Genomic DNA, 24,087 nt, shown 5'->3' with positions numbered 1-24,087 from the left:
GTGAATGAGGAAGTGGTGTTGGGTGTGGCCACCCCAAGGTCCCATTTTTATGTGGTAGCAAGGTGTGTTTAATGAGGTTCGGGGGTCCCAGTTGTTGATCACCAGTGGAAAGGCTATAAATTCCAACAAAAGCTCAACCCCTAACATCTATAGACATGGACTGTGACTTCCTGACAGGGCCTTTGAGAGGAGCCCTACAGGACCCTGAAGACTGAGGTCCTCGGAGCCCAGGGTTCTTTGTCGTTGAGCTTCAGAGCCATCCTGTGCGCTGTGCTCAGGCTGCTCGAGGCTGCCATCTTGTCAGGCTCTCGGTAAGCCAATGGGAGTAAGGGAATAAGGGCATCATTCATTTGTCCCCTCTTCTGAGCCATGATGGGGTGAGTATGACTTCTACTCTGTAGGCCTGTCAGCAGTGAAGAAGAGCCAGTACTGACCAGTCTGATGCCTAGAGGGGTCCCACCTTGGCCGGGTCAGTTCATTCCCATGTACCCAGATGATAGACACCTTAGAAGAACTGAAAGTCTCCCCCAGCTGTAGTGAATTTGGGGTGCTTCAAAAGCAGTGTGAACCCCCCTGCCCCTTTCTAAGGATGGGCAGTCACCTGCATCGGTGTAGAGGTGGGAGGCGACAGGTGCCCCGTGCCTGCTCCTTGCCTTGCTTCTGTCCCAGCGTTCTGACGTCACTCTTGCCTCCTCGGCCAGGGTTCCCTTTCAGCATTCGAAACCACTTCTTTCTTCCCCGTCAGAGGCCCCTCTCATGTGTGCTCACTGTATGTAACACGAGTCCATCAGCTGACCTCATCACAGCAAAGGCTGCCATACTGTGCGTACGTGATTTCACAGTGCTTGCCATCCCACGACCAGCGTGTAGATCTGTCAGGGTCAAGGACTCCGCCTGTTCCGCTCCCTGCTCCGTCTGCCATTCCCTGAACACTGTGTGGCAGGACCAGAGTGGTCAGTGAATGAGTGTTTACTGATGAGGTATATAAATGCAGCTTAGTAGAAAAAGCCCTCAGCAGTCTTATTCACTGAACCCCACGGCTCCAAATCACTCAACACCTTTGTGAGCCGGCTTTTTCACGCCTGAGAAATGAGGGGTAAGAAATATCTATTTTGCAAAAATGTACTTGTCAGAAGTAGGTGAAAAGTACCCTTGCCTTGTGCCACATAGAAATGGCCTTTAACAGAATTGCCGAGATTCACAAGGAGAGGCGCAGATACCACAGCCCTGAGCTATCACCCACCTTGCCGACCAGAAGTCACTGGTGGTTTCCACCAAGGGCCAAACAAAGACTGTACTGGGGGTTGAGGGGCACTTCACAGACGCTTGCTGAGAGGTCTTTACACTTCCATCCTCAAGGAGTAAAAATGTGGGTGGCTAACTATAGCTCATTAGGTAGACGGGCCCGACCCTCTTTCAGAAATCTTTACAATCATCTAGCTGATATGTAATTTCCAAGAAACGAGAAGGATTCCACAGACTAATAATTCTGAAACAACAAAAAAAATTTGCATCTCACAATGAAATCATTGACCTAGTTACATAAGGTGCCTTCCTGCCTCCACCTTTGCTACCTTCATATGGTCTGCAACGTGTTGAAGATGGAACACTTGTGGTGAGGCAGCTTGCCAGCCACCTACCACTCGCCCCCCGCATGAGGGTGAGGAACAGGCCACACAGCCTTGAGGAGCCCAGCCCTGAGCCCCAAGCAGACCAGCAAGGACAGACACCACCTGCGGCTTGAAGGCATCACTTTCAATCCCCTGCGACTAGGGCCAGGGAGGTCGCCACACCTGTGAGAGGAAGCAAAGATCTAAGAAATCTAAAATTGAAAAGAAAAACTGCAGCTGCTGGTTTGTGGCTTGGAACACTGTTGGTAAGTTTTGTTTCGCCTCAGACTTTGGGAAACACAGGGTCTCTGCTGTCATTGTGAATGTCAGGCTTTGAAGGCAGAAGAATAGTGTCGCGGTCCTGCTGCGGAGGCCTGCGTTCCTCAGTCCTGCTGAGATGGAGGACAGATGCTTACTGTGGCAGTCTTCCAAGGACCACGAATATTCTACGAGACTTAGTATGCAGCATCTAATGTCACTCTCACCATGTCTAGGGTGGAGGAGAAGGAGTCTGAGTCCCAAGTTTTCAGGTGTCAGGGTCTCTGCCCTTTCTATCCCATAAGGAGAAAGGCTATGATCCTTTTTACTTTGGCTGATTGTGAGACAAGATCGCATATGTCCCAGGTGGGCCTGGATCTTGCTATGTAGCTCAGGGTAACCCAAGTGCTGAGATTACTGGCATGTACCACCAGACCAGGTTTCTGTGCTGCTGAGGATTGAAGCCAGTCTTTCATGGGCACTAGGCAAGCGCTCTACCAACTGGGCCCTAGAATACAGCATTTAACCCAATGCAGCTCTGCAGTAAGGCAGCCAGCGCCTGGCAAAGAAGCACGGAAACATTTGCAAAGGGTCCGACACGAGAGACCACCTCTGGAGAAGGACTCATCCATAGCAAGGAAAAAAGAAAATGCAGATTCCACAAACTCCAGCTGGCTTCGGTGTCCTTATGACCCAGGCCTGCACTGGGCAGCGGAGTCGGCTGCAGGGTGGTCCTAAGGTGGATGGGATCAGAGGAGGAAATGGACCTCGAAGAGTACGGAGGAGTTGAGGCAGAGGGACGCGGCCAGGACAGAGGGAGGAACCACTGCGGCAGGTAGCTGAGAATGAGGGAGCAGGCAGCTGGTGAGCCTGTAGCCCACCCAAGTGGAGTGCGCAGATCCACCGAGGACGATTTGTGCAACCGCTTGGGAGAACCCAGGGTGATTCGACTGGTCAGAAGACAATTCTTTTGACAGCATCGACTTCCAAGTGAAAGTGACAAACTAGTGGGTTTCGTAGGGCTGTGGGTTGATTGTTGTCACTTAAAGACACTGTTGCGCTGTGAATATGACAGCATCAGAGGTCTCCGCGTTCCCTCGCTGTTTTCCAAGTGCCTAGGCCTCCTGAGCCCCGACTTACCTGGAGACTTCCTACCTAATAATAATGTCTTCTAAGCCAGTCCCAGAAAGAGGAAACAAGCAGAAAAAGAGACTATAGCCAAAATAGATACCGCAAACTCCTGCCCTCAGCCTGGGTGCTTCTCCCAGGGGAGACCCTCAGGTGTGTCTTCAAATACACCGGCTCTTATTTTAGGCACAGTTCTGATAAATAGGGCTGTCAGGTTTCCAGCCTGGATGGGGTTAGTGCGTTGGAAGGCCAACCAGTGAGGCAAGATGGACCCCGAGTTACTGGCAAAGCCTGATGGAACCATTAACACCGCCACACCAACTCCAAAGGCTTCGCACGGGGCCCCGCTGAATCGGACTCACAGTCCTGTGAGCTTGAAGGTTCTTCCTTAGCTACAGAGGGGTTGCACTCATGGCCTCAGCAGAGGCCATGGGAGAAGGTCAAGGAAGGCAAGACAAGGCTAGAAGGTGTGCTCTTACCGGAGCACAACCAGGAACCACATCAGGCACTACGCTACAGCACGGCTTAACCTCGTGGAGTCTTATGGTAAATATGTGAGATGCTCGGATGGGTAGCCTTTGCTGAATGTGAGGCAGGAATCGGTGCAGCAGCGGTCGCTGTATTGTGGCATATAGTACAACAAGCTTATCTGGAATGGCAAGTGGAATGTTCTTGCAACGGCAGGAAACTGAACTCAGCCCAGGGGCGTGCCTTTAATCCCAGCACTCGGGAGGTGGAGGCAGAGCTAGTTTCAGGACAGCCAGGCCTATCCAAAGAAACCCTGTCTCAAAAAACCACACACACACACACACACACACGCGCGCGCACGCGCACACACACACACACACACACACACACACACACACACACACACACGCACACACCTGGGTGTGGTGACACACACCTTTAGTCCCAGTATTCAGGACTCATAGGCTCATAGAGAAACTCTGTGTGTAAAGAAAAAGAAGGAGGAGGAAGAAGAGAGAGAGAGAGACAGAGACAGAGAGAGACAGAGAGAGAGACAGAAAGACAGAGGGAGAGAGAGAGAGAGAAAAAGAGAGAGAGAGAGAATAGGAAAGAAATTGAATTCAGATTCTAAGGAAGGGCACTGGTTGAGCGCCCAGCACTGTACGGAACTGGGAATGGTGGCACACACCTGTAATCCTAGCACTCCAGAGGTGGAGGCAGGAGGATCAGAAGATCCTGCTCAGTTACAGCCCGTTGGAGATCAGCCTAGACCACAAAGACCCTGTCTCAAAGAAAACAAAATGTAAAGCAGACATCACAGCAGAAAAACGAATGCCTGCTAACCACAACTTTCCTTTTATTTGTCAAAAAAAAAAAGAAAAAAAAAAAAAAAAAAGAATCCTACAGATGACAAAGCAGAGAGGGGAAACAAAACAAAACAAAACAAAAAGCAGGTAGAAGAGGAGGTTTATATCTTAAAACCCAAGGAGGAAGTTGGGGGCAGTGATAAAAGATGTTCACGGATAGGGCAGGTTAGCCAGCGAGGACCAGGGTAGGGTTGGGCCAACTCACTGTAGCAAACTGCCATACTGCTAAAAACGGCTCCCATGGCCCTGGGGACAAGGGAACCTAGTTTTTAGTGTGGCTGTCCCTGTGGTTACTTCTGTACTTCCCTCCAGCCTGTTCCCTTCCAGGGACTTGGGGACAGAAGGACTCACATTAGTGTTTGAATCCTTACACAGTATCACTATGCGTCCGTCCACCACCCAACTCTGTGGTCGTAGGCCAGGAGCTCTGGCTTTAGGAATGAGCAGGGCATTTGATGACGGTCACTTTGTGGGGCCTGCCACTCAACACAGCAAGGCTACAGGGAGTCAGGGTGGAGGGGCAGGCCTGGAGGGTCCCTTCCCTTCTCCAGACCTGCTAGCTCAGCAAGTGCATTTTGATGCCATTGCCATAGAAACACATTCAGAGGTCCTAGCTGGTGTAAAGTTCTCAGTCCCTAGGATCTGTGATGTTTGGCAGCAGCCACAGCTGCTCCTGTGGCATTTTTTGCCCTGGAACATCGATGTCGGCAAGGCCCTTTTCTGTAAGTCGGTGTGGCCTTTCCCAGCAAGCAGAATGGGTCAGTGTGGCCTGGAGCAAACCAGTGCAGGTCCCAGACCCTCTGCTCCACTAACTTTCCTAAGTGGGGAGAACCAGTAGCCAAGTACTGTTTCGAGCAGTGGGTGTCGGTGCCAGCACAGCTAGGCCTTTCACTGTTCTGGGACCCAGCTCACTCACGGTGAGTGAGTGTCACCCTAGCCACATCCAGGGAAATACAGGAAGTAGAGATGTGCATGTGAAGCTGCTGCTAAGTGCCTAGACTGCCCCCCACCCCAGCACCCCCATTGTAGCCCTAAGTGCTCACTCTTGGATGGCTGTCCATCTTCTGGGTGGGGTTTGTCCATTTCTACCTTTATCTACCTATTCTGACGTGAATAAAACTGTGCATTTGACATGCAGCCAGAGTAGTTCAACTTCAGGACCTTGGAGAATATTTTTGAAGACTCTGGTATTTCCAAATGGTTCAGTCAAAATGTTCTGTTCAATGAAGAGCGACCAACTATTGGCTTAATGGAGATCATGTTTAAGAGACAGTGACCAGCTAGGACCCACCGAGTGCAGGATTATGCCACAAGCACAGTGTCTCTCTCAGATCTCAGAACAGCCCCAGAGGAGGGGAGTTGTCAAAGGTATTCAGAAGAAAGGGTGCCAAATTCAGCTCCGTGTCCCTCCAGAAACACCAGGCAGGGTGCGGCGCCTGCTTTCCCATGGTGCAATGGGGAGCTGGCCCATCCTTCACATCCATGACAGTTGCCCTGTCTGACTTCCTGGCATCCCTCCCTCCTTCGCTGAGTTTATCCTGCAGAGAAGCAGAAAGGCTGCTCTTTACTGCATCACCTCTGTGAGGGCACAGGGATCTCCTTTCCAGCTTGGCTTTAACCCTGAACTTTACATGTCCCAGGAAATTCCAGGAAAAGGAGAAGGTATAGTCACTCTGAGGCCAGCTTCCAGAAAGAGAACCTGAGGGCCAAGTGGCCAAGAACAGTTGAACCATTCTTGTTGGTTAAAGGCCGAGTCCTGCTCAATGGGAGATGTCCGTCAGAATTATTAAGTCCTTTAGTTGTTCCTGGGGACTCTATGCATCCATTCTCCATGGTCTCGTCAGCCTCTGTATCGCCATCCCCGACTGTCTCTGTATCACCATCCCCTACTATCTCTGGACCACCATCCCCCACTGTCTCTGGACCACCATCCCCCACTGTCTCTGGACCACCATCCCCCACTGTCTCTGGACTACCATTCCCCACTGTCTCTGGACCACCATCCCCCACTGTCTCTGGACCACCATCCCCCACTGTCTCTGGACTACCATCCCCCACTGTCTCTGGACCACCATCCCCCACTGTCTCTGGACTACCATCCCCCACTGTCTCTGGACCACCATCCCCCACTGTCATAATCTTTGCATCCTCATCTTCCATGGTCTCTTTGCCTTTGTCCCCTACAGTCTTGCTCTTACTGCCCTCCATAGACTCTGGTCTCGTGATCTCTGCACTTTCATCTCCTATGGTCTATCCTCTATGGTCTTTGCAACCCTCCATGGTCTTTGTGGTCCCTCGTGGTTTCTGCAGTCCCTGTCTGTCCCCCAGTGTTGCAATAAGGTATAATTAGAGGCCTTCTCATTTTTTTTTTTTAATCTTGTTTTCTGAGACAGGGTTTTTCTGTGTAGTCCTGGCTGCCCTGGACTCACTTTGTAGACCAGGCTGGCTTCAGACTCACAGAGATCCCCCTGCCTCTGCCTCCCAAGTGCTGGGACTAAAGGCATGCGCCATCACGCCCAGCCCCTATTGGACTTATTAATGAGCTTTAAGCATAATAACTGAGCAGATACTAGTCTGTGCTACCCCTCTCTGCTGGCTTAGCTACTTCCCAGCCACACACCCCAAGTTACTTGTAATCCTCACTCTCAGGTCTGTCCTCTAGGAGAACGCCATGGCAACTCCTCTCCCAGCCTTTCCTTCTTGTGGCCAACTCCTTTCTTCCTCTCTCCTCTGCCTATTAGCTGGGGCAGGAAATAGGACGTGGGAGTTCTGGCAGGGAGAGAAATGGACTCTATAGAGAAACTATAACTGCAAAGCTACACCCCGGAGTCTGAGGAAAATAGACACATTAAACTGGAGGAGAGGCAACCAGGCACGTGGCACATGTAAAATAGACAAGTTAGAAATTAAGTTATGAGCTAGTCCAGGAACGAGCTAAAGGACATTTTTACTGGATCAAAGTCTCGTGGTCTCTGGATCTCTGTTCCCAGTGTGTCTGTGTGTCTATCTTTCCTGGACATCTCTCCATCTCTGTCCTCTGCAACAGCGGCTGAAGTCAGACAGGGGATTGGGAGACCACGTGAAGACTGAGAGGTGGTATTGGCTCCTCCTGCAGCTCAGTCGCAGGCGCCTTAGTGTTCGCTTCCTCCCTTCGGTGTTCGCTTTCTCCCGCACACTCATACCAAGAGGTGATTCTCAGGCTGCCCAGCATGAACTAGGAGCCACATAGTCACTTTTCAGGAGAAGCTCTACTGTGCAGATGTTCCTTCAACTGCTCTTCTCTCCTGCCTTCCCTGGTCGCCCTGCATTGGTGTTTGGGTGACCTGAGCTTCTGGGTACCACTTAGGTTTCTCTCCCTTGCTTTGATTTGCCCGTTGACCCCAGTCAGCACCTCTCTGGGCCTCATGCCCCTATGTCTGTCTGTCTGTCTCTGTCTCTGTCTCTGTCTGTCTGTCTGTCTGCCTGTCTGTCTCTGTCTGTCTGTCTGTCTCTCTCTCTCTCTCTCTCCCTCTCTTTCTGTAGGCCCTCATGGGACTTGGTTATAACTGCAGAGCTGTGTCAGAGCCCTCTGATTATTTACAAATGTTGGCTTGACTTTGGCCATGCAGAGGCAGATTAAAACGCAACCAATGTGCAGTTTTGTGAGCCTAGTCAGGTCAAGAGTGCCCAAGACTCTGCAGTCCCACAGTCCCTGATCTTCCCCCACCCAAGAGCCTTACATGACACTCAAGCCCTCCCCCGCTTACCAGCCTGGTGGCTGAGATGTCAATTCACCCAGCTGTCTCTGGACTTTGTTCCCAATGGAACTTTCATACTGACTGTGTCATGTTCAGACTGCAAAGCGTTAATACAAAACTGCATGGCTGCCCACTGAGGGGCTTACTTTCTATGTACCCTATAGTATCCGTGCAGAGGCATGGTGCCGTTCACATTTGTGGGTGGGGCTTTGGTGTGGGGCATTCATTCCCAGATGAAAACAAGTGGACTTGGACGTTCTCGGGATGATGTGAGATTTGGATTTTGCTCTGAGATGTGAAAAAACTATTGGGGCAGAGAACACACAAAGCAGCGAAGAGTTTGAGAGACCACAGCTCCGTCTCTCTACGCAGGTCGAGAACAGTGGGTATGTGAATGGAAGCCATCTGTCGTGGGCTGAGAGCCCTGAAAGGCAGAGAGGATGTACCTTGGTTCACTTTACTCTTTTGGGTAGAGGAGGAAGGTCAGAAACAGTCCCCCTTTTTGGGGAAGGAGGATAGGTCCACAGCCTTCTGGGTGGTGGTCCCTTGATGCTTTGGGCCCAACATGTAGGATTTCTGTTTTTGTTTTTCTGGTCCTTAACAAAGTTAAATCTGTTTTGTTGATTTTTAAATTTCTTTCAGGTGAGTCTTTTCTGGGGTTAGTTCTCTGTAATAGACTTGCTTTCTACCCTGGCCGCTGTGGTGCACGCCTTTAATCCCAGCCCTCAGGAGGCAGAAGCAGGCGAATCTTTGTGGATCTGAGGCCAGTCTAGTCCACACGATGAGCTCCAGGACAGTCAGGTCTACATAGTGAGACCCTGTCTCGTCTTCATGGCACACGAGATCACGAAAGGAGTGGGAAGGACTGGGTAGAAAAAACAGGCCCACGCATCCTAGGAGCCTGGTTTCTTCCTCTGTGAGGCCAGTGAACTCCCTAACAGCTTCTACCCTGGAAAGAAGAGAAACTGAGAGCCACTGGGAGAGGGAGGCTGAGGCCAGGGAGAACTGTTTTCAGCTTTCCTTCCTATGGTGTGTGTGTGTGTGTGTGTGTGTGTGTGTGTTCTAAGCATGGGGGAATACTGCCACAACACAGGCCTCCCGCAAGCAAGAGGACCAGGCCACTTGGAATCAAGGGAAATCCCAGGCTCTGCCATAGAACAGAGAAGGAGGGCATCAGTCAGAAGGACAAGGACAGCTGTGGTCACAAGGTCCGCAGACACCTCACCTCTCACGGAGAGCCACGTCCCGGCAAGCAGAAGCCATACAGTCTTCAGTGAGAAGCTTGCCGGAGACCAGGACTGGACAAAACTATTGTGACAGCCTGGAGCAACTAAGCAGGACAGGGCAGGCTCTAGTTTTCCTGTCACACTCAAGTGTGGGGACAAGCTGGTTTAGGGTTCTGTGGTGCAGAAAGGTGTAAAGCACAGTGTACCCAGACTGAGCCGGTTGGGCCACTGTTTGTGAGACCACTGGGTCAGCAGCCCTAGGAACTGAGAGCGAGGATCAGCCAGCCCTGCTCGGAGTTGACCGCTGTGTCTCCGCTGCGCCATGTTCATCATTTCCTGGGACTTGCTTCCTGACCACTGAAGTGTGAACAACTTCACAATTTTTTTTTTTTTTTTTTTTTTTTTTTTTTTTTTTTTTTTTTGCTTCTTTAGTATTTAAACAACTGTAGACATGAAGAAACATCCCTTTACACCACGAGCCTGGAGAGTTGGCTTGGGGGTTAAGAGCACTTGCTCTCACAGAGGACATGGGTTTTGATTCCCAGAACCCACATGGCAGCTCATATCTACCCATAGCCTCGGTCCCAGGGGATCTTTCGATGCCCTTTTCTGACTTCTTTGAACACCACATACACATGTGGTACATAAATATACATGCAAACAAAAACCATGCACGTAAAATAAGTTTGTTTAAAAAAAAAAAAAAAAAAGAGGAGTCTATGACTCAAAGGTGACTGTCTTCTGGAAACTTCACTGTGGCATTGATGACAACCCGTGGAGGCTGCATCCTTGGAGCTCCAGGTTTAGAGGCTCCTTTCTCCAGCAATTGTTGCTGTGCGTCTAACCTTGGAAAGGGTCCTTTTGAATCCTATGCGCCTCCCCCCTAAAAGGAATGTCTCAATCCAGAGGAACTAGCTACACAAACACTTGCGCCTAAAAGTAAGTTCTTGCCTGTTGCTTCCCATGATCCCGCTAAGGACAAGGTAGTCATGGTAACTCTTACCAGCCATCTCTTGAAGATGAGAGGCCCTGCTTTAGGGATCCCAACTTTTCAATCTCACTGCACAGAAACGGAAGCTAGCTAAAGACAGGTTTCCCCAATCTCCGTCCCACGTACCCCCCTCTCATGGCTCTCCCACTCTCTCCAGTGCTTGAGGCAGGAACCTTTGTGGGGCCTGGCTGCTCTGAACACAGCAGATCCACACGCTGCCTCCAGGTGGCTCCAGCATCCTCCCTCCCAGGAGACTCTGATACGCCAACACTTCACATAGAAAACAGGACAAAGGCTGTCTTCCTTGAAAAACCACAAAACCAAGCTCTCCTCTTCTCTTCTTTGTACTGGTTTGACTCCAAGTCAGGTGATAGTGGTGGTGGTGGTGGTGATGATGATGATGATGATGGTGACACATAAGTCTTTTACAGCCTACTGGCTGTACATGGTTAACCATTTGTATCCAGGCAGGTAGGCGTTGCTTTTAAGTAGGAAGTGGTGACCGGGTGACTGTCTTCTGGCAATTCTAGCAGCTCACTACTCATTTCTCAGTGCTCACTGCTGTTGCATCTGTTGGCAGAATGGTCCTCACACTCTTAGGACTGGAGCCTGGACAACCACCGAGGCGCGGGTAGCTAGCCCGTCCACTCTGGATCTCAGCATTTCCTGGGGTGAGCATGCATCCCTTTCCCATTTTTTTTCACACATGTCTTAGCTTCTTGAACATTTTCACCTCTGGTGTGAATGTCTGACAGGGACAGTTTCCTATGGGATGTGGGCATGCCAACCAAGCTTCCACATAACACATCCTTGTGGGTTCAGAAGAGAAACGTGTTTTCTAGAAGCTGGCTCTTCCTGTAGGGTTCATGGGAGGTTTTGTTCTCACTGCCTCACACCAGAGCTTTGGAGATTGTTTGGTCATCACTTGTTTCCTTAGAAAGAAATCTGAGACACATCAGTCTGGAGAGGAATGGTGTGTGTGTATGTGTGTGTGTAATATGTGTGAGATGTGTACATGTTGTGTGTGGTGTGTGGGGGTGCATGTGTGGGGGTTAGTCTGTGGAGGTGGTGTGTGTAAGTCTGTGTGTGATGTGGGGATGTGCGGTGTGTGTTTCTGTGTCTGTGTCTGTATGTGGCGGTATGTCTGTGTTTTGTGTGTGTAAGTGTATGTGTGTGAAGGGTGGGGATGGTATGTATGGAAGTGTAGTGTGTGTGTGTTGTGGGTGCTTGTGTGTGTATGATGTGTGGTGTGTGTGAGTGTGATGTGTAGGTGTGGTATGTGTGGAGGATGTGTGTGTCCTGTATGTTATGTATGTGCTATTTGTGTTTGTGGTGTGTGTGTATGGTATGTGTTGTGTGGGTTTGTGTTTATGGTGGTATGTGTGGTATGTGCGTGTGTGTGTGTGTGTGTGTGTGTGTGTGTATGGTTTGTGTGGTGTGTGTGTGTGAATACGTGGTGTGAGTACATGTATGTTACTAGAAACTGAACCTAGGGTACGGTACATGCCAGACAAACACTCCACCAGTGAGCTATATTCCTAGGTACATTTTCACTTTTTATTATGAGACAGAGTCTCATTGGGGTGTACAGCGTGATTCCAAATTCACTTTGTAGCCCGGGCACTGAACTTGCTATTCTCTTGCCTCACCCTCCTGAGTACCTAGGATCACAGCCCTGTGCCACCAATCTCAGACTGTTGGGTTGTTTTTTTATTTGTTTGTCTGTTTGTTTTTATTGCTAGGACTGAAGCACAGACCTCATGAGGCGACTGGTCTACCCTAGCTGCACTCAGTCCTAGCAAAGCAATGTCTTCCTTAAGACTTACTATTTATTTTTTCATTATGCGTATATGTGGGGGGTATGAATGCATTAGTGTAAGTGTCCATGGAAGCCAGGGGTGTTGGACCCCACAGGAGCTCATTACAAGTGGCAATGAACCGCCAAACGCGTGTGCGGAGAATGGGCCTCTCGCCCTCTGTAAGAGCGGTGCTTGCTGTTAGTAATGGAGTCATCTCTCTAGACCCCTAAATCTGCAATTGTTTAGCTCAGTACACAGAGAGACAAAGCTGAGTTAAGGTAAAGAAGCGGTGGGAGATATCTGAGCTGCGAGGCTGTGGGCGGGAGATTGTGGAGACCAGCACCCCCTAATACAGAACAGGCACAAAGGCTGCGTCGCAGCTGCTCTTGAAGCAGTTAAAGATTTAATGCCTGAAAATAAGTAAATCAAGGAAATATTAGCGGCACATATAGTCCCAGCCTGTACTCCCAGAATTCGGTAGCTAAAGGCAAAGGACTGTGGGTACAATTCCACCCTGTGTCAAATAGTAAGACCTTGCATCAAAAACAAAGCAAACAAAATATACAGCATGAAAGTGAACTGCCAAACAAAGCAAATCACTGGAAAACACCTTCTGGGTTCTTCCTAACCACCAGCTAAAAAGCAGAAGGAACAAGTCTAGTCTTTGAGCTGCACTGACTTTGACAGAGCAGAGAAGCCAGCATGCATGTGAGCCTAGTGCTTTTAACACCCGCACTGCACCCCTAGCACTGCTGTAGGAAACGCCTGAAGAAAGAGGGCTTAACTAAACTTAATGTTGAAGGGCTTGTGGGAACTGCGTAAGGGACACTGCTCATAGCCTCAGATGGCCTGTGGCCTGTCTGCCGCCGCCTGAAGGGGCTCTGTGAAGCTGCAGCAGGAACAGATGGGAAACAGTGATCGTGGTGCCCAGCACATGAGTGGAACTTGATTTACAGCCTGCACACAGCTGTACACACCCCCCCCACACACATCTGCATAGGCACTCATTCATATACACTTAACCTAGGCTAGTATCTACCATATGTGTATATGCGTGTATATACATACATATACACAGATGTGCACCCATCCAAACACATGGCTAGAAATGCTCATGCATAGAATCGTGCATGCATACACAAACACCCATGCCTACATACCTACACATGTGAACACCAATGTAGCTGCATATGCACATGAGCACATATACCCATAAACAGACATGCACACACATACACATCTAGGCACATACTTAAACTCTCTCTCTTTCTCTGTCTCTGGGCTGCCTGTCCGTGCTCCATCTCAAAGCCACATGGAGCTGTTCTTCCAGGCTTATTCTCCACTATCTGACACCAGCAAAGGCTCTAACTGCCACGACAGTCGGCTACATGGCACCTTCAGGTCCCCTTTCCTTCCACAGTGTACATAATGAAAAATGGCTTTAGGAAACCCGTATCACAGTACATAAAAGACACATAGAATACATAAAAGTACATAGAGAAACCCTGTCTCAGGAAAAAAAATTCCCCCTAAAGTAGTGGTTTCTGACCCTCTGAAATGTTAGAGCCCAGAGGCAGAGGCAGGGTTGGCCAGGCCAGCAGCGTGCGGTCCACTTTGGCACCCTGGCTCTGCTGCTTTCACTGGAAAGGGGAAGAGGAGTGAGTGTCTCCGTGGTTTCAGACTTTAAGTGTGAAAGGCAGGAGAGAACTTACCTAAGCATCTGGGTGCTGGGAGGAGAGAGAAGCAGGAGGAGAAAGAGAGAACAGAGGTGGGAGAGGGAAAGCAGAGAGAGGAAGGGGGAGAAGGTGCCACTGAAAGAGCAGAAAAGCCACTCAAAGCCGTACTGTCCCCAAGAGCTGGTTTCTTTTCTTTTTTCTTTTTGGTTTGGTTTTTTGAGACAGGGTTTCTCTGTGTAGCCTTGGCTGTCCTGGACTAGCTTTGTTGGCCAGGCTGGCCTCGAACTCACAGAGATCCGCCTGCCTCTACCCCTCTGCATGCTAGGATTACAGGCATGTACCAAGATGCCCTGCCCTAGATATGGAGATTTTATTAAAGTTATCTTAATATAGACTTAAGGCATGGGGTTAGGGGGAAAGGGAGGAACCTGGAAAAACAGTAAGATACAGTGAGGGCATGGCCGGGGCTTCTTAATGAATCATCAAGAGTAAGCCACCTAGGCAAGTGTGTGTACTTAAGTGTCTAGGCATAAACCAGCCTATGTACCATTTTGGTGGCCCTCAAAGTACATCCTAAGAGGTTCCCCCGTCTCCTTCTTGTGATGTGTGATATTATGGGGTGGCCCTGACGATGCCCTGGATGAAGTTCAGCCCAGTTTCATTAGGGCTGCAGAGTGGGGTGCACACTCTTCCTGTGTGAATGAGGTTTCTGGTGAAGATTCCTAGAAAATGGAAGCTTTGTAGCTTGAAAGAGAGAAAGCACACAGCCAGAAGACCCATGGGCCTCTCCCGACAGCGAGCTTTCCAACAACCCATTAGAGGACACTTGCATAGGAAGCAGTCCTTTCTCAGAGCAGGAACAACACCGCCCCTCAGCCCCAGGCACAGCTGACTGGGAACGAGTGTGGTGACAGACAAATGAAAAGCACAGCGTATGCACTCTTCTCAAGACCCCCTGTTATGCCCACTCACTCCTCACCACACAAGAGATGCCTGGGTACCTACCTCCTGTCTCCAAGAGCCCTTGCTCAGATCACCCATAAAACTAGGCACGAATGCAATCTAAGCAGTCTAGGCTCGTGGTTACTCTGCTGATAAGCATCTGTAGCTAGGACTCCAGGGTCCCTGGCACCTGTTAGCTATCTCTCATGTTCACCCATCTCCTGCAGTCTCCGTTCTCTAGGGCTCCTGGCCCAAGAGGTCCAGCCCATCCTGTGTTCAGCTTATCCACTCAAACCAACAGGGGTCACCAGGTCGCAAGGGCACCTGTGTCGCAGTTGTTGAACTGTCTGAAATTCTTCCTGGCAGTCATAACTTCTCTACTCCTGGGCAGAGTCCTACTTTAGGGCAAAGTGGACGCCCCTCTTTCAAGTTACAATCTCTCAAGCCCTGATGGATGCCCTTCTAGCTGACCCTCCACTTCTGAAGCCACAGAACGCTTTATCTTGCTTGTTCCATGACCAAGGACCCCCAGCTGGCTCCCCCACCCCACCCCCCGCCCAGCCCCTAATCACTATGTAAATCTATCTGGCCAGAGTCAGGTGCGGAGTCTGGCACAGACCTCGTTCTGAGCCTGGCCGTTTTTGTGGATTTGCCTAAAAGTTAGACCAACATTCATTTTGCTGAGCTCTGTGGGAGTCTCCTGTCACTGTCATCATGTTGGCCGTTCATGTGGCTGAGCTTCCTTTGAGTTCTGCAACCAAGGATCTGATCCCAAGCTCAGTTGCAGGGCAGCTGGGCACAGTGCCTTGTCCTTTTCTGGGCTTCTAGAGGGGGAATCTGTGCCTCTGACTGAGCCAGTTATAGGTTCCTGTGGCAGGACCCAGATTCCTATTTTCACAACAGCTGTCAGAGAGGGTTCCTCCCAGGCTCTCCAGGAAAGCTGCTTGGCTTGTGGCTTCTCTTCTGCCTTAAGCAGCAACAGACGTTTCCATCATTAGCTTTCTTCTCTCCTCTCTCAGGGGAGAGTCTTGAGAGCCAAGTACCTTCAATTCTATCTGTCTCATGTGGATATTCATCCAAGCCTAACCACGTCTGCATAGTCTCTTTTGTCAGGTAAGTTGGCGTACTCACAGGTCCCTGAGATTGAGGAGTAGGCATCCTTGAATCGGTGGATGAACACAGCGCCCATGGTGTGTCAGACCATTGTCTCTGAGCAGGTGGTTTTAAGCCTGAAAGCTGAGTGACTGGGGTGAAAGGAGACACAGATGGTGGCAGAGTTAGACAGCTGTGCGTGGTGGGGTGGGCGCAGCAGACGTGGTGGACTTCCTGCCAAATACATACTAAGGTTCAGGCTCTTGCAACATTTGGGTTTCCATCTAGCTTCTGACCATTTAAATGCAACATTTGGGTTTCCATCTAGCTTCTGACCATTTAAAGGCAAACGCAGGAGGCCGGGGAGATGGCTCAGTGATTGAGAGCACTTATTAATCTTGCCGAGGACCTGGGCTCAGTTCCCAGGATCCGCACAGTGGCTCGCAGCTGCCCATAACTCCAGTTCCAGGGGAGGCAATGCTGCCTTCTGACGTCCTTAAGCACCAGGCACACACATGGTGAGCACACATGCATGAAGGCAAAACACTCATACCCATAAGAAAATCCACAAACACAATTCTGAAGCTATGGAACCTTTTTTTTTTTTTTTTTTTTTTTTTTTTTTTTTTCAGTTTTCCTTACAACTGAATTGTGCATTTTAGACCTGATCCACTGTTTGATTCTGCCCAAATTGGCTGCACACTGATTTGGTCATCCACTTTATTCATTTCTTAATTAGGAACCCACCAACATCTTTGTTATCAAACACACACATTCTCCTAACGGAAGACATGCAGGTTGTGTCTCCAGTGAGTGAACTGCCGCTCGGATCGAGGTCGTGGGGTAGAATGTGTTCAGGACTCTGCATGCTGCAGTGGCCCAGATGCCAATCTGTGACCGGTGCAATTTCCTAGCAACGACACGCGCCGTCCTTGTGGTGACAGTAGTGGTTTGACAGGCTGGTTCGTTTCCAGGTACTGTGAGTGTCTGATATGTAAGTTGTCTTCCCTCAAAGCCCTCCCCGATCGCCATCGCCAGCCCTGGCGATGCTGAGGTCATCATTATCCCAAGGCAGCTTCAACTTACAGATCTCAGGTCCTTGAGATTTATTTCATCATTACTATCAGTAAGATTAAATTAAGGCACCATCTCTTGAATAGAATGTTTGTCCAAGCAATTGTCTGCTTCTGCTAACGATACCCTCTGGCCTGGGCACTAGTACAGGCCTCAAGCCCTCCTGACCATGAGAAGCCACTATGGCTGACACTGGCCATCCTTTCAGCAGGAGTTAGCATGGGTTTCCATACAGGCCTGAATTACATTGTTTGGGGAGGCTGTACCTGCCTGCTACCTTCCTGACCCCCAGACTTACCCTTGTTCTGTGTCATAGGTCAGTGCCTATCCTCAGGAGTCATTCTTTTTTTTGGTTGTTTTATGAGACAGGGTTTCTCTGTGTAGTCCTGGATGTCCTGGATGTGACTTTGTAGACCAGGCTGGTCTCAAACTCATAGAGATCCGCCTGCCTCTGCCTCCCAAGTGTTGGGATTAAAGGTGTGTGCCACCACCGCCAGGATCTCAGGAGACTTTTTAAAACTTCCATTGAACTGATTTTACTTAGATGCAAAAACTGTGACTTATCATAGTTCAGACAAATATTTTTCTTATATGGGGAGTCTAGCCAGGCACTGACATGCAGCACGGTTAACTGACCCTCATAGTCTTTGATTCCAGCAGTTTTCCCCACCAAGGCAACGTGCATGGGAAGAAATCACCACGTCCCATGTCTACCAAACCCTTCCAGCTAAGAACCATCCTGACCGTTCCCAAGCCATGGTCTCCTCAGAGGATACAGGACTCTTCCTTGAAGCACCACCCCAAGGCAACCTCTGTGGTACCCTGAACCTTCACGCCTCCTGTGGTTCCCAACACCTGTAGCCCCCGAGTCTCCCCAAGTCTGTACCAATCCCACCCTACAGGGCCACGTCAGTCCTACTGGCCCACGCACTTGCTGTAGCTTTCCCCTGACTCCTCTATCGCTGCCTGCCAGTGAAAGGGCATCTGTGTGAAAGAACATTCAGTAGTTTTAAAATTAGCATTACTAGGACATAGTTACACACAGTTATAGAAGCAGTTCAGGGTTTTGACAGGCAAGCAGCCACACATAGACTATTATTCCACTTTGTGAAAACACTGTGATTTACTCAGCCACCCCTTCCCCCCCCCCCCCCCCCCCCCCGGACATTTAGGTCCTTCCTGGTTTGGAGCTATTAGCAGGATTGTCTCTAAAATTTCAAGTTAGTGTTTTTGCCTCCTGTCTGGGTGAATGCCAGGAGCCATACCTGGTCTGCGCAGCCACCGCACAACTAGTGTTACAGGAGGAGAGCACATGTGTGTCCACATGCTTGTGTGACGTCACAGTCCCACCACCCAGGTGGGACATCTGTGCCTGCTCCACGTCTTTGCTGATGCCCGTGCCTTCCAAGGCCATCTCTATGGGCATGGAAGCCACATCATGTGGAGGTTGTGATTTGGCCTCCCTGACATATTGTGCATTTCTGCCCTTCAGGTGTGCGGTGACGACTTGGAGTCTTTGCATGCTCTGGATGTGACCAGATATGGGTTTCCAAATGTCATTTTCCAATTGTTTTTCGTTTTCTGAAGTGTTTTTTTTTTTCTTTACAAAGAACAGAAGTTTTTAATTCTCATTAAACACAATTTATTATTGTTATTACTTACAATGTACGTTTTTAATTTTAAAAATAATTTATTTATTTTTATTTTATGTGCATTGGTGTTTTGTCTGCATATATGTCTGTGTGGGGTGTTGGACCTCTTGGCACTAGAGATACAGACAGTTGTGAGCTTCCATGTAGGCACTGGGAATTGAATCAGGGTCCTCTGGAAGAGCAGTCAGTGCTCTTAACCATCTCTCCATCCCCTACCTTTCTCAATCTACATAAGAAAATTCTTCCATTCCTCAGGTCATAATGCTTTTCTTATGTTTTCCTCTAGGTGTTTTCTGTCTCTGCTTTTAGAGGTACAGCTAGTGTGAGTTTTCTTTTCCTGTGGTGGGAGGAAGAAGATGAGGGGCAGCCTCTTCACATAATAGCCAGTTGCACCATTAATTCAGGATAGTTGTTCCATCGTGGGGTTAGCTTCGGACCTTGTTTAAGTCATCTGGGCATCTGTACAAGGCTCACTTATGGGCTTTGTGGCCATCCCGCAGGTTCCTGTTCCTGCCTTCTCCGTCATCAGCATCACAGACCCCGACACCACAGTCTTAACTCTCACAGTGAGGTCATGCGAATCCTCCACCTTTGTTCTCTCTCTTGAGTTCATGGTAGAATCAAAATCAGTTAGCCAAGGAGGCAGCGGCACACGCCTATAACGCCAGCACTCGGGAGGCAGAGGAAGATGGATCTCTGTGAGTTCAAGGCCAGCCTGGTCCAGGACGGCAAAGGCTACACAGAGAAACCCTGTCTCCAAAAAAGAAAGAAAGAAAGAAAGAAAGACAAGAAAAAGAAAAAATAAAAAGAAAAGAAAAAAGAAAAGAACCCCCCCCCCAAAAAAAAAACAAAAGAAAAGAAAAAAAAGCAGTTAGCCAATTTCTCTAGTTAGGAAGCCTTCCAGAGTTTTGACTTAGTTTATTGTTTGTGGAGAAATGTGTCTCAACAGAGAACTGTTCAGTCCTGTGCTCCTAAGTCTACACACTCTTTTCTCTCTGAAATTGGAATTTCAGCATATAAATCTTGTTCACAAACATTCATCTCTCCCTCCTTCCTTCCCTCCTTCCCTCCTGATCTCTTAGTTTATCTTTTGCTTTTTTTTTTTTTTTTCAAGACAGTTTCACTATACATCTCGGGCTGGCTTTGAACCCATCACCATCCTGCCTCTGTCAGCATTCTGAGTGCTGAGGTTACAGGCGAGCACCACCACACTGGGCTTCGCGCTTTCCGTTTCTAATTCCTCTTGCTAGTGTAGACTCGTGACTAGTTTATCCATGGGGACTGTGTTGTCTACTCAAGATGGTTGGTCTTCCTGGTAAGCTTATTGTGTGCATGCAGATGCCTTCAGAGGCCAGGAGAGGGCATCACATCTCTGGAACTGCAGTTACAAGTAACTGTGGGCCTCCTGACACAGTACTGTGTGAGTGCTGGCAATCAAACCCAGGTCCTCCAGAAGAGCATCGAGTCTTCTTAACCACAGAGCCGTCTCTCCAGTCCTCAAGACACAAGTGTCTGTCTGCATCTAGATATCTATAGATTGTGCTCTGTAAGATTTTTCTTGTATACAATTAACTGGAATTTTGGGTGAAGACTCATACATTTCAAAATCTGTGGGGTGTTTTTGTTTTTGTTTTTCTGATATGACTTTTCTTAAAGCTAAAGATTAGAAACTGACAAATCCCAGTCTATGACTAACCAGTTCTGGGCAGGGCCATTAGTTTACATGTTCTTTTTTGTTTGTTTGTTTGTTTTGTTTTTGTTTTTGTTTTTCGAGACAGGGTTTCTCTGTGTAGCCTTGGCGTCCTGGACTCACTTTGTAGACCAGGCTGGCCTCGAACTCACAGCGATCCGCCTGCCTCTGCCTCCCGAGTGCTGGGATTAAAGGCGTGCGCCACCACGCCCGGCTCTCATTTACATATTCCTTATAGCTGTTTCCAAGCCACCAAAGCTGCCTTGAGTCACTGAGTCAGAGCCCGCGGTGTTTGCTTGCTGGCTCTTCTCATAAAGACCCTGGAGCCATGTCGAGTGCATATTTTCACATCAAGGTACATGCAGTGCAGTGTGTTCTGACAGGGTCCTTCTCCCCTCCACAGATTCACCTCTGCTCTCCCAACATCTATGCGAGTGAGGGCGCGGTTGAACTGCCCACTTCACTTTCTACACCAGGTCTGGCTCTCCCACCCACACCAAGAGCCATCACACACAGGGTGAGACTCTGCTTTATTTTGGCAGGGAGTGTGAGCTGGACTAGATGTGGCTGGTTGAAAACATGCTGTCACTGTTCCTATTTTTCATTGTTTTTTTTTTTTCAGGAAACAATGAATTCCACAGAGGCCTACTACTACCTTGACACAGCTTTCTATTCTGTGCCCACAGCAGACCAGCCATGCTCCTTGGAAGAGGTCAGACAGTTCACCAGGGTGTTTGTGCCAATCGCCTACTCTTTAATATGTGTCTTTGGCCTCCTGGGCAATATTATGGTGGTGATGACCTTTGCCTTCTATAAGAAGGCCAGATCCATGACGGATGTTTACCTGTTGAATATGGCCATTACAGACATACTTTTTGTCCTCACTCTGCCATTCTGGGCAGTTACTCACGCCACTGACACTTGGGTTTTTAGCAACGTGCTGTGTAAGCTGATGAAAGGCATCTATGCAGTCAACTTTAACTGTGGGATGCTGCTCCTGGCTTGTATCAGCATGGACCGGTATGTTGCCATCGTTCAGGCAACCAAGTCTTTCCGGGTACGATCCAGGACACTGGCACACAGTAGGGTCATCTGTGTGGTGGTGTGGCTCATTTCAGTCATCATCTCCAGCCCCACATTTACCTTCAATGAGAAGTACCAGCTGCAGGGCAGGGACGTCTGCGAGCCTCGGTACAGGTCTGTCAGGGAGCCCATCACGTGGAAGCTGCTGGGGCTGGGGCTGCAGCTGCTGTTCGGCTTCTTCATCCCGCTGCTGTTCATGACATTCTGCTATCTCTTCATCATCAAGACCTTGGTGCAGGCCCAGAATTCTAAAAGGCACAGAGCCATCCGCGTGGTGATCGCCGTGGTCCTTGTGTTTCTGGCCTGTGAGATCCCTCACAACGCCGTCCTTCTTGTGACTGCGGTGAACACGGGTAAGATGAACCGGCCCTGCAGCGGTGAGAAACTCCGTGCCTACGTCGGGAACGTGGCTGAGGTCCTGGCTTTTCTCCACTGCTGCCTCAACCCTGTGTTGTATGCGTTCATCGGGCAGAAGTTCAGGAACTACTTCATGAAGATCATGAAGGACGTGTGGTGCGCGAGAAGGCTGAAGAAGGCGCCGGGCTTCCTCTGTGCCCGGGTGTACTCAGAAAGCTACGCCTCCAGGCAGACCAGTGAGATTACAGACAATGACAACGCATCATCCTTTACCATGTAACATGTGGCTATGAAGCCACATACCCTGAAAACCTTTGTGAATCTTGCTATTGTATTTGGAAAAAAAAAAAAAAAAAAAAAAAAAAAAAAAAAGGAAGGAAGGAAGAAACAAAGAAAGCCATGCCCAAATATATACAATAACTATGAAAATTAAGCAAAGACTTCCTGCAGGACCAATGAGGAGGTGGGCACAAACAGCTAGGCCCTCCCAGGTGTGCGTGGCAAGTTAACATTGGCAGCTCTTGTCTCCATAAGATCAGATGTAGGGAAGTCTGGATAAGAGTGAAGAGCTTATGAACGTAAACATATTCAGAAATGCTCACGAAGGGGAGGGTCACAGACCTAGTGACCCCTAGCACCCACAGCACAGAACAAGGACGTAGCCTGAGAAACCGACCGAAGCCCTACTGTAACTCGTGAAGCAACCGGGACGCTTACTATAGCTGGCAGCAGGTCACGGAGATCCTGTACCTGTTTCCGTTTTATCTTCTCAGCAAGCACCAGACTGTGGAGGGGGAAGGCAAGGCAAGCAGCCTCAAACTGCAACAGCCACCTGGGGGTGGGGGTGGCGGTGGGGGCAGGAGCCAGTAGGAAGTGGGATGCCTGACCTTGGTTCCAGAAATGGAAGAGGTTCCCTTGGCTCCCCTTTCCCCTCAGAGGTGGGTGGGGCCTGAGCAGGTGAGCTGGGATCCTGTTCCAGGTTGGACTCTGGGCTCAGCAGAGTCTAGCAGTTTAACATTCATGCCACGGATGGTAAACTTGGCTTGTCTGTGGCTGAAAGTGCTTTTCTTCCAGTTCAGAAATGATGCTGAAGATTCTGGTCACTGAGAGCTTCACATGAACCCCTGAACAGTAGGAAAAGCACGCTGGCTTCTGAGGCCAAGTGCGTTTTTTATTTAAATTGAAATTGAGCCTAGGGTCTCAGGGTTAGGGTTCTGAAAGTGTGCTGCCACTGTGCTATATTCCGACACCTTTCTGCATATTTCATTTAGACAAAGAGTCTCACTAAGGTATCCAGGCAGGTCTTGAACTTGGCAATCCCCCTGCCTCAGTTCTACAAAGACCTAGGATTACAGGCCTGTGCCACTCACTGTGCCTGGCAGCTCTACCCAAAGCCATAGTTAGCTGTAGAAACAGGTTTCAGAGAGATTCCCCTGCCTCATTAGAAGCTCTTGATAGCTCTCAGAGGGCCTCATAAGCAGATAGCAGATACGTGCTGGAGATGCGGAAATGCAAACCTCATTGCAGAAGTTGCTGACATGTTTGATTCTGATGCATGGTTTGGAATTGAATGGTTAGTGAGATATAGCAGTGCCTTTCTATAGTGTGCATGTGCGTGCGTGTGTGTGCCTGCAAGTGTATGTACGTGCGTGTGCATGTGCATTGCATGTGTGCGCATGTGCATGTGTGTGTGTCTGCATGTGCACGTGCGTGTGTGTGTGCATGCAAGTGTATGTACGTGCGTGTGCATGTGCATTGCATGTGTATGTGCATGTGTGTATGTGCCTGCATGTGCATGTGCGTGTGTGTGCATGCAAGTGTATGTACGTGCGTGTGCATGTGCATTGCATGTGTGTGTGCATGTGCATGTGTGTGTGTGTGCATGTGCATTGCGTGTGTGTGTGTATGTGCATGTGTGTATGTGTCTGCATGTGCATGTGTGTGTGTGTGTGTGTGTTTAGGCCAGAGGACAGCCTCAAGTGTATTCCTCAGACATTTTTTTAAAGACAAAAATCTCTCCGTGTCTCAGAGCTCAACGTGCTCAATGAGTAGCTGGGCTGGCAAGCCAGAGGAGCCCCGTCCACCTACCTCTGCCAGCACTGGGATTACAAACATGCACCACCACCACGCTATTTTAATTTTTCCCCTCACATAGGCTCTGGGCATCGAGCTGCTCTTTGTACTCACCTGCAAGCCAAGAGCTTTGGTACCTGATCTATCCCTCCAGCCCAGCATGGGAAATATAACCCCTCGGCTTACACCAATGGTTTCACACATTAAAATACAAACTTATTTACAAGATTTAATAATTCTGAGTCTTTTGTTTGTTTTGTCTTGGGACCCACTAAGAGAGAAAGAGGGGGGGACAGATTATGCCCCCCCCCGTTTTCATGGTGTGCTGGTTTAATGTCTGTCGCTGTGATAAAATGCCATGGCTG

General features: G+C 49.2%; 2 protein-coding genes across 4 annotated transcripts in view; both read left to right on the top strand.

Annotated features, from left to right (window-relative positions):
- Mpc1 (mitochondrial pyruvate carrier 1) overlaps positions 1-24,087 on the top strand; it is a 363,284-nt gene that overhangs the window by 302,740 nt on the left and 36,457 nt on the right. The gene's annotated exons all lie outside the window — the stretch shown is intronic.
- Positions 1,655-22,303, top strand: Ccr6 (C-C motif chemokine receptor 6). 3 transcript variants are annotated; one of them, XR_007832581.1, is made up of 3 exons: positions 1,655-1,876; positions 10,865-10,955; positions 20,613-20,655. XR_007832581.1 is itself a non-coding variant. In XM_051164208.1 (3 exons), exon 3 carries the CDS (start codon positions 20,838-20,840, stop codon positions 21,927-21,929), a length of 1,092 nt encoding a protein of 363 aa, XP_051020165.1. In that variant the 5' UTR covers positions 1,655-1,876; positions 10,865-10,955; positions 20,832-20,837; the 3' UTR covers positions 21,930-22,303. The 3 variants fall into 3 exon arrangements, 2 of the variants coding, with proteins under 2 accessions (XP_051020165.1, XP_051020163.1); XM_051164208.1 differs by lacking the exon at positions 20,613-20,655 and adding an exon at positions 20,832-22,303; XM_051164206.1 differs by lacking the exons at positions 1,655-1,876; positions 20,613-20,655 and adding an exon at positions 20,832-22,303 and having other exon boundaries at positions 10,444-10,955.

This window comes from Acomys russatus, chromosome 21 (genome assembly GCF_903995435.1).
Source record: "Acomys russatus chromosome 21, mAcoRus1.1, whole genome shotgun sequence".
Lineage (NCBI taxonomy): Eukaryota > Metazoa > Chordata > Mammalia > Rodentia > Muridae > Acomys > Acomys russatus.
Note: the sequence above shows the minus strand (reverse complement) of the source record. Positions and strands in the feature narration are given on the sequence as shown.